At 54.1% G+C, this 10,362-nt stretch overlaps 1 protein-coding gene across 1 annotated transcript in view; it reads left to right on the top strand.

Moving 5' to 3' along the window:
* The first annotated feature begins 2,524 nt into the window (after positions 1–2,524).
* The window catches only part of ZDHHC2 (zDHHC palmitoyltransferase 2), a 61,428-nt gene continuing 53,590 nt past the window's right edge, over positions 2,525–10,362 (top strand). Inside the window, exon 1 of the mRNA XM_079779548.1 lies at positions 2,525–2,879. Coding sequence (XP_079635674.1) covers positions 2,753–2,879 — 127 coding nt within the window. The 5' untranslated portion in view covers positions 2,525–2,752. The remainder of the gene's footprint in view (positions 2,880–10,362) is intronic.

Genomic DNA, 10,362 nt, shown 5'->3' with positions numbered 1-10,362 from the left:
AATAATAGAGTAATATGCAAATAACCATCACTCCACTATGCCCACGATTGGGCAGCGGGAGGCTGGGGGGCGGGACTTGGGGTGGCCTATCCAGCCATTGAGAGGTGCAGGGGGCGGGACTCATGAGTCCCGCCCCCTGTGCCTCTCAAAGGCCGGATCCGTTGCCGCTGAGGGGAGACCCCTCAGCTTTCGCAGGTCGGAGCGGTGGCGGCGGTGGTGGTGCCCCCGGACCCGTGAACGCTGAGGGGTCTCTCCGGTGGTGGCAGCAGCGGCGCCCGGACCCGTCCCCATCAACGTTTGCGGGTTGGGGGTGCGGTGGCGGCAGCGGCGCCCGGACCCGCCTCCATGCACCTGCACTGGGGGAGGGCCTGGTCAGCAGCCGCCGAGGCTGCTTCAAGGGCCAAAGAGGGAGGCAGGGCCAGACCCCAGCGGCCGCAGCTGCTGTGGGGCCCGGGGAGCCAGGCAGGGCTGGACAGGCAACCTCAGGGTGGGCCTGGGGGTGGGTCCAGCGGCGCAGCTTGACAGCAGACAGCAGGGCCTGCTTGGCCGTAGCTGCCGGCGACCCACAACAGGCAAGTGGGCCTGCAGGCAGCACCCAGCAGGGCCTGCTTGGCTGTTGCCGCGGCGACCAGGGAGCAGACAAGTGCAGCTGCAGGCAGCACCCAGCAGGGCCTGCTTGCCCATCGCTATGGCGTGGAGCAGGCAAGCCCCGCAGAGAGCAGAGAACCACAGGGAGCGGGCCTAAGCCGTCAGCAGGACATGCCCTGAGGGCTCTCGGATTGGAGAGGGTACAGGGGCTGAGGGAACCCCCGTGCCTGAATTTCATGCACCGGGCCTCTAGTATAGAATAAGTATGAACAATTAAGACACATTTTAGATAACGAATAAAAATGTAGCCTCCTCCAAGATGTTACACCGGCATATTCTTCCAAAAATAAAAAATAAAAAATGTGAAAACTGTGTAGAAACTGCATTTCTGACCTCAAGACCCTGGCAGCACAGCCTCTGCGGTAGAGAGAGGCACCGTTTGCACCGCCTCCCACGCTGGGAACGGGATCCCTTCCTTTTCCTTCCGTACTAGGCTGCAGTGACCTTCAGTCACGGGCTTGCCCATCTCTCCCAGGGCATTCCAGGCCTGCGAGGACTCTGATTTCTTGCTTTCAGTTTTTCCCGGCTGGGAACATAAGGTTAACATCCATGGGGAAAGTTAAGATTTTCGGGGACGTTCTGTGTTTATGCTCATCTGCCCTGCAGGGGATAACTGGTAGAGGGTAAATGGTGCTGCAACAAAATAAAGTGATTCCCCGGGACAGAAAGCTTTTTCATTTCAATTATTTCAAGTCCCACAGAAACGTGACTGACATTTTCTATGCATTTTTGAATAGAGGTGCACAGAGATTTGGGATTTGAGTCTAATATAGTAGCTATTTGAGTCTAATATAGGAGAGAAGATTAGCTTGTTGTTTAATCCAGTCACGAAAAGATAATCACAAACTCACAAGAGGTCAGATTTCTTTGACTAAATTTATGCAAACCAGTGCTTTTTATTACTCCTACTTTATCTTTTCCTTCTGCAGATGAAGATCATTCAATGTGGCGGCTCTGTGGTGTCAGTAGACATACACCCACTAGGGTTCATTAAAGTTGTTGCATTGTACAGAGCAATCATGCATATAATTCAGACCCACTCCACTGACTGAGTTGTTCCTAATAAGATGAAGGGGAAAAGGAAAATCTCAGAAGCATGTGCATCTTTCCCGTTTCACCATCATAAGCCCGTGGCTTTGGACTGACTACTTTGGGGACCCTCCCAGGATTTCCAACAAGCGCTGCAGAACCAGCTCCGCCCTGAGCTGGGCGCCGGAATGGGCGGGGGGAGAGGCGCGGGGGGCGGGGGGGCTCTCGGAGGGGCCCGGGGCGTGGCTCCTCCTCCCATCCCGCTTCTGTTCCCCGGGACAGTTCAGATTCTCAGGGCGAGTGACTTGTTTCTAACTCCGGTGGATTCTCAACCCAACGTGCTTCTTGCTCAGTCCCCGGCCCCACCTCGGGGCGCCTTCCCGCCCCTCCGAAAAGCCGGGCGTGGAGGCGCGTCCCGCCCAAAGCCCGCGGTCTCGCGGAGGGAGCACCCCGCCCGGCTGCCCTCGCCCGCACCCGGGGAGCCCCCAGTGGGAGACAGTTTCCCACGCGGGGGGACCCTGGCCTTAGCGCCCGGAGACTTTCCTGGGGCGCACGGAGCGGGGCGGGCGGCTCTGCGCGGGGCGGCCACTTGGCCCCCGGCTGCCCGAGCTGCGGACGCCGCGCGGGGCCCCCCGCCTCCAGTCCGACCCCCGAGGGGCGCATCCTCTGCCCGCGGGGTCTGCCTCCAGGTTCCCGGCCCCAGGGTCCCCGCGGAGGCGCCGGGCCACGGGGGGCGCCTGGGGGCCGCCCGGGGCGCAGCGCGCGGGGGAGGCGGCGGGGGCGGGGGCGGCGGCGGGCGGGGCGGGGGCGGGGCGCGGGCTCCCGCCTCCTCCTCGCCGCCCTCCGCTCCGGCTCGCCCTCCGCTCGCAGCCACCGCTCGGCCTGAGCAGCCGGGAGTCCGCGGCGCCGGCGCGGGGCTGCGGGATGGGGAGCTAGCGCCACGGCGGCGGCAGTGGCCGCAGCGCAGCCTCCCGCCGCCCCCGGGCCCGCTGCGCCGGGGACGCGGGGCGCGGCCAGCCCGCCGGGGAGCCAGGCCCGCGGGCGGCAGCGCCGGGCAGGTGGATGCGGCGGGAAGATGGCGCCCTCGGGCCCGGGCCGCGTCAGGCGGCGGTGCCGGCGGGTGCTGTACTGGGTGCCCGTGGTGTTCATCAGCCTCCTGCTCGGCTGGTCCTACTACGCCTACGCCGTCCAGCTGTGCATCGGTGAGCGCCCCCGCCCCCGCCCTCCGCCCCCCGCCCCCCGCCCGCCCCGGCTCCCCGCGCGGCGCCCCGCCGGCCCGGGACGCGGGACCCGGCGCCCGCAGCCTCGCCTCCGCGCCCGCCGCGCCCCGCCCGCCCCGGGCTCCCCGGGAGCCTGTCCGCTGGCCCCGCGGCCAGAGCCCGCCCGGGGCAGCCTCCTCCCCCTCGCAACTCCCGGGTGACGGTGCCCCCTGCCCCCCGCACACGCAGCCCGGAAACCCCTTCGCCTTCCGCCGCCCCCTGCGGCCGCGGCCACACCTCCCACCCTCCTGGGCGGGACGGTCCCGGGGACCCCTGCGCCCCGCCGCCCGCAGCCTCGTCCCGGCGGGGCTGGGAGGTAGCGCCGGAGGCTGCGGGCTCCCCGCGGGGCCCGGGAGCGGAGCCGCAGCTGGCCGGGGCGGGAGGGAGGCTCGGCCTCGGCCTCGGGGTCACCGCGGGCCCTTGCCGGCCGCCCTTCATCCACTTCCTCAAAGGTTCTGGCCGCGCTCGGGGCCGGTTCTGCCGCCTTCACAGTTGGAGGATGAGCAGTTGGACCCTCTGGTTGCAGGGAGCTGGGGGGAGGGGAGCGACTAGGAGGTGTTTGCTGAGACAGACGCACCTTTGGGTGCTCCCAGCACAGGGGAAGAGGTGGGCGTCCGAGGGCTGGCCTCCAGAACGCCGGGGGCTCCAGCCCGGCGGTGGGCGCCCCAACTGTGGGGTAAGGCACTCCCGGCGCTGGGTTTCCAAATGAATGAGTTGGTTGTGCCAGGTCGGGAGCAGGCACGTCCCTGGATGTGGCCAGCAGGCTCCTGGGTCGGAGGCTCTGGGGAAGCTGGTTCGGGTTGTCGCCCGCCAGGGGCTTGGGAACGCTGCCTGTGTTGGGCGTCGCCCCGGAGAAAATGGGGGTGTTTTTGCCCCGGGAGCTCGGACTGGCCTTCGGTGGGGCAAGGGGGACGGTTCGGTAGCGGCCTGTGCAGCGGAACCTTCTCAGCAAAAGCCTTTTCCAAGTGCCAGGATTCAGACTTGTCCAAAGCAGCCATCTCCTCTCCAAACCTTTCCCCTGGTGAGCAATAGGAGGTGTCAGAGTAACAACACAAAAAACAATCACCGACATAACTTTTCAGAGAATCGGGACCCACTTCCAATTGCATGCAGCTTTCAAAGGCGACGTTGCTCCTCTGTGGATTGAATTGAGGGACATGCTACTCCAGTATCAAAAAGGGGGTCCGTTTTTGTACAAAGGGCCGGGGTGTGCGGAAACCGGGAAGGCAGAGCCTCTAACTGTGGATTGCCGTCATCTGAAATGTGTGGGGAGAAAGTTTTCAGAAACGTGTCCGAGTTCTGTGTGAGCTGTGGGTGTTAAGGCAGCTTGCCTTCTTGAGACACACTGTAGATGTTACATAACAGCTGGGACCTTGGTGGTGGTTCAGTCCTGCGCCCTCTTCAAAGCAGCTGTTTCAGTGGATGGAACTGCAAGAGAGGGAAGTACCAGGAGGCGTGGGTGATCAAAACAGGCGGCTTGCTCTCCTGTATCAGCCTGTTAAGCTAAGAGGCTTAGCCTGAGACGCTGTCTCCTGTCCATCAGGGGGAAGGGTGTGATGGCTTGGGGTGGGGGGGTGGGGGGTGGGGCTTTCCGTCCCTTACAGATGGCCCTGCCCTTGGCTGAGGTGCGACTTGGAGGTCTTACTGCAATGAGTAGGCAGGTGATGGGGTGGAACTAAGTGGAAAATTGCTATTACATCTGGATGATATTTAAATATATATATATGTATGTGTGTGTGTGTATATATATATATATATATATACACACACACACACACATACATATATATTGTTATTGATTTCAGAGAGGAAGGGAGAGGGAGAGAGATAGAAACATCAATGGTGAGAGAGAATCAGTGATTGGCTGCCTCCTGCACGCCCCCTACTGGGGATGGAGCCTGAAACCCAGGCATGTGCCCTGACCAGTCATCATACCATCACCTCCTGGTTCATAGGTCCATGCTCATGGGCCAGCTGGGCTGCATGATATTTTTTATATTCGGGGTGGGCAAAAGTAGGTTTAAGTGGTGAGTATGCGGAACAGAGTTTATTCTTGTGTTACTATTTTCATAACCTGCGTGTCTTTTTTTTCATACAAACAACTGTAAACCTACGTTTGCCCCACTCTGAACACGTTCTTTAAGTTTAAGATAAACCTAAAGCATCCCTGACATCCACCTCACTATTTTAGTAGGCGAACCTTTGACCAAGAGGGAGCATGCGTCTTCTTAAGCTGCCTATGTGGCACGGCTGGTTATGGATCCCCGATGACCTAAAGGGAAGTCTTGGACCACTTCTCCTCTGCCTGCCTCGCCTGGCCCAATGCCTGTCACATTGAAAGCAATCAATAAATGGGTTTGGCTGAACCAATAAATGATTCAGAGGCCGTGTCTCTGAGGTTGTCAGAAAGTAGTTTTTATATTTTCATTGCTGTAGAAACAAATGGTAAGTCATTGTACGAGAGGTCTAGGTCCCAGAGTCCGGAAGACAGCACACGTGGAACAGGAATTTGATGCTAGAGATGGTGGCAGCTCGGGAGCGGTCGTTGTAAAAGCTTGGGTAGCGCTGGTCGAGTGGGAAGTTGACCTTGGCTGTGCGGTGCCTCTGCTAGCACAGGGAAGATGGCAATCCGTGTGACCGACACACAAACCCAGCCTGCTCTCCGCTTCACCAACAAAGCAAGTGGGAATGCCAGCCTTCCCTGCCCGCCCCCCACCCCACCTACCCACCGCCAGCCCCAGCGTTAATCCCATCTCAGGTTCCCCGGCGCTTTGTGGATTCTCTTTCTCTTGGACGTTGCTATTCCTCATCAGGTCTTCCAGATTTCACCTGTTAAACATCGGCCATGGCTGGGACCGGAGAGGGGGGCGTTGGGGGCTGGGAACTGGACGGGGTAACAGAATAGAACAATCAGGGCGATTTGCCTGCTCCTCCTCCGACATCTGCTCTCAGCTGGGGGATGACCCTGAGTCTAAATGACTGTGTGCCCTTTGCTGAGGGAACTGCAGTTCAGGAGTGGTGCTTGTCCTGGTATCCTTGGAAACCGGAGATAATGATTCTCATTACAGTTAGTTTCTATATTTAACAACATGGATGTATGTGGCCCGCTGGGCACCTTTTCAGTTAGCATAATGTTTGCATGGTATAAAAATAAGCTCCTATCTCTTCTGGAAATGTGTGTATGTAAAAGCTGTACGGGAGGTACATATACTGTATGAGGACCAAGTGCTTCGGGTAACTTTCCTTCCTGTTCTCCCAGAGAAAAGCTGAAAGAGGACTGTTAATGCCGGTGGTCTTCTGAACATGTTCGTCTCGTTTGTTGATGAACTAGGCTCCTTTATTCATACTATTTCTTCCCCTCCTCCCTTCCCTCTCCCTCCTCCTACTCTCCCAACCCCAGCTTCTTTTGTCTTCGAGTCCTTTGATCTCTTTAATTATTAGTTAGCTCGTTTTCCATAAAGTAGGATGAACTCAAAGGGTAAAATTTGTAAGCTGGTACTTTAGGCTACAGAATTAGAGGGAGTCAAGGTGGTGTGCGGCCTCAGGCAGGCCTGGGTCCGTGGGCATCCTAGACAGGGTTGAAATGTCTTACAAATCCATTGTGGGAGGCATTGCGGTGACTTTGCCTGTGGAAGAAGGTACCGGAAGTTTTCCCTTTTAAAGGCGAACATTGAAACTTGTTTGAACTCTATTTTTAATCTTTTTATTTTGTTGTACTTTCAAATTTATAGAAAAGTTTCAAGAATAGTACCAGCGACCTGCACACACACGCCCTTGTTTAACCATGCGTCATTTTCTCTTGTGCTGGATTTAATCTCGTGCTGTTTTGTTCAGTAACATGCTGTACAGGCCTGTAGCCGAGGTGTGTAGTAGGCTAGACCTTCTCGGTCCGGGTAGGTCTGCTTTCTGATGTTTGCACAAGGACAGAGCGGCCTAACATTGCATTTCTCAGAAGGTTTCCCCCTCGTTAAGCGGTACAGCCTCCTCAGCTCTGCTGTTGCAGCAGAAAAGCAGCCTTAGACAGTACTTGAGCAAATAGGTGTGGGTGTGTTCCAGTAAAATTTTAATTACAAATATACTTGGCAGGCCAGACTTGGCCCTTGGGCAATAGATTGCTGACCCTGGAGTATGTTAGAAGTTAGCTCATTAGAATATTGGGCTTTTACTCACAGTTTGCAGTCTTATTAGTAGACATCTCTCCGATGATTGCAGCGAATTCCTATATTCCTATATTCCACAGTGATTATTGAAGACTAGAGGCCTGATGCATGAAATTCATGCAAGAGTGGGCCTTCCTTCCCCCGGCTGCCGGCACCGGCTTCCCTCTGGCACCTGGGACCCGGGCTTCCCTGGCAGCCCAGCTTCATCCGGAAGGTCGCCTGGTCTAATTAGCATATTACGCTTTTATTATTAGATAGATGAATTTGAGCCACACAGGGAAAGCAGTGTGTTCTTGGTATTGGTAAACTATCCTTTACAAAATTATGCAGAATATTAAACCTTTTTAAAGAAAAAACAGACAGGTGATCATGGGAACACAAATTACTATCTATAATTAATTAAAATAGTCTTTAATGAGGTGGATGGAGGGCACATTCATAGGAAACTGATGCATGTAAACCATATAATGTGTAAAACACTAAGGCATTTTTTGTTGACTATAATGATGCAAAGAATATTACCTCTGTGACTTTTCTGGATATCTAATATTTTGAAGATTTAAAGTTCAGTGAGTATATCTTGAAGTCTAAAGTTCAGATGTATAAAATAGATGCTTCATATTCTGTTTTAATTTTATTTTTTATTAAATTTACTGGGGTGACATTGGTTAATATCATATAGGTGGTGCTGCCATTTGACTTTAATAGAAATGGGCCCTGGGAAAGGAAGAGAAGACTGGTTAATGCTGTCTTGGATCCATTTAGTGTCAGAAAAATTTTTTCCTTTGATATATCGGATAATGCAGCATTATTATTTGCTATTAAATCCTATTAGAGATAACATGTCAAGCAGTTATCGCGCTCAGCACGTAGAGGTGCTTAATAAATGTTGAATTAATTAATCTCTTTGATTTTTTTCCATTTGATTTTAAATGATTATTCAATCCATTTTTAATGTGAAAGCAAGCAATTGTATAAGGTTAATAGGTGAGTGACTAGGATCCAGCAGTCAAAACTCAATTTAAACCCAGGTTTGCTATAAAAATGTTTGCGTTCACACGTTTGCTGAGATTGTCGTCCATGACACTAAATGGAATGCTTGCACCGGTGTTTCTGGTAATTAAACAGAAGCTGAAGGGGTGGTTTCTTAAATCAAGGTCATCAGTCCTCTCCAGGGAGGTGCGTTTCCACAGGGTTAGAGAAAGGTTAGCTTCGGAGGGTTGTAGTAGGGTTGGTTCAGAAGCTTTTACTGAACCCTTGTGCCACGCACTTTCACCCACAGAGATGTTTAGAGGGAACTGAACTGAGGTCTTTTCCTAATAGCTAAGAAGACACATTGCCTCTGGGGAGAGAACACACACACACACACACACACACGCACACACATCAAAAACAAAAACCCTGGAACCTTCTGTCCGGCTTGGGCACCAGGAGAGAGGTGGTTGCCTTTCAGAGCAGGGAAGCAGAAGCAGAAAACAAAACACCCCACCCCTAGGGGCCCGGGAGCCGGTTGCTGGACCAGCGTACACAAGCGAGCAGCAATCAATACAGCGGGTCAGCAGAGCTGATGGCGAGCCTTGCGTGGTAATGGCTTTCTAATTGTGTTCTTCATCTCACCACGGGTCAGTCTCTCCGAGTCAGGTTGTGACAGCAGTGTTTGCCCCTGCTGCCAACGAGGTGGCTGTTTGGGCTCCTCATTTCTTACCTGGTGCTCAGGCAACTTTTACTCTGCTCCCTGCTCAGGGCCCGGGACTTGGGGGGTGCAACTGAGCTGGGTGCAGAGAACCTCCTGAAACAACTCAGTGGATCCCCAAGAAGACTGAAGAACTAGCTTAGAAAATAGCCCAGCCAGTGTGGTTCAGTGGTTGAGCGTTGACCTGTGAACCAGGAGGTCAGGGTTTGATACCCAGTCAGGGCACATGCCGGGGTTATGGGCTCCATCCCCAGTGTGGGGTGTGCAAGAGGCAGCTGATCATTGATCCTCTCTCATCATTGATGTTTCTCTCTCTCTCTCCCTTCCTCTCTGAAATCAATAAAAATACTTTTTTTAAAGAGAAAATGGGCAGAAGCCAAGAGAAGGTGGGTGAAGTGGACCTGACATTGTTCCGGAGGAGTGGCCCTTGGACGTTGGTCGGGGCTGAGGCCCTGATGACCTGCGGTCAGGGAGCCCGGAGGCACCCCTGCTCCCTCCCTGTGGCTCGTAGAGATGCTTCCAGGGGCCCCTGGCCGGCTACGCCAGGCTGTGCCCGTGGCCCAGGCAACAGGGTTCCGCCAGAGCAGGTGTTCGATCTCTTTGGCTTCCGTGGTAGAAAAAAGTGCCAGGAAGGAAGAAAAAAAAAAAAAAGACCGATATGTTCCAGAGATTAGGATGGATGAGTTCTCAACGAGAAGATCCTCACGGACATTTTCTTGCTTGTTTCATTTGTTTTTCTTTTTCATCTTGTTAGAAAACTTGTGGTTTTTCTTCTCAGAAAAATGAAACCAGGACTTAACATTTCGTAATTTATGCTGATGATTTCATGTGCTTTGGGGTTACATCACACCTCTTAGCCTCTTTTCTCCAGGAAGTGGTGAGTCCATGGGGCGCCTGGGACCCACGCTGTGTTTGATGGCTGTAGAAAACCCGTCTTGCCTGGCGTGCACAATGAGAGATCAGCACACGGCATAGAGCCTTGGTGCTCTCCGGTGGGAAACCAGTTTTCCAGAGAGCATTTGGAAAGACGGTGTTTTTTGTGTTTTGTTTTGTTTTTTGTTAATCATCACTCGAGGATATTTTTCCATTGATTTTTAGGGAGAATGGAAGAGAGAGGGAAAGACAGAGAGAAACATCGATGTGAGAGACACATCGATTGGTTGCCTCCTGCATGTGCCCCGACCAGGGCCAGGCCAGGGAGGAGCCTGCAACTGAGGTATGTGCCCTTGATCGGAATCGAACCGGGACCCTTCGGTCCGCTGAGCCAAACCGGCTAGGGCTGGAAAGACAGTTTTAATATTGTGTGGAATCCTGTGATTTTATGGAAGCATTTAGGTATATCACAGAGAATTGACACCAAAAGTAATAGTCCACTAGAAAATTGTTGAAATATTTTTGCTAATTCCTTTAAGGGTGATTTCATTGTAATATCTTAGTTGTCAGCTCAGTCACACGCTGAGAGTGGAGAGGGGTGGCATGGGCAGGCAGGGGACAGAGGGAGGGCAGCAGGGAGGAGGTGGATGACCTGGTTTCCTAAGGAGCATATGGCGGCGGTAAAGCGACAAGCTAGGAT

This window comes from Cnephaeus nilssonii, assembly GCF_951640355.1.
Source record: "Cnephaeus nilssonii genome assembly, chromosome: 8".
NCBI classification, from domain to species: domain Eukaryota; kingdom Metazoa; phylum Chordata; class Mammalia; order Chiroptera; family Vespertilionidae; genus Cnephaeus; species Cnephaeus nilssonii.
This window is presented reverse-complemented; position numbering and strand designations above follow the sequence as displayed.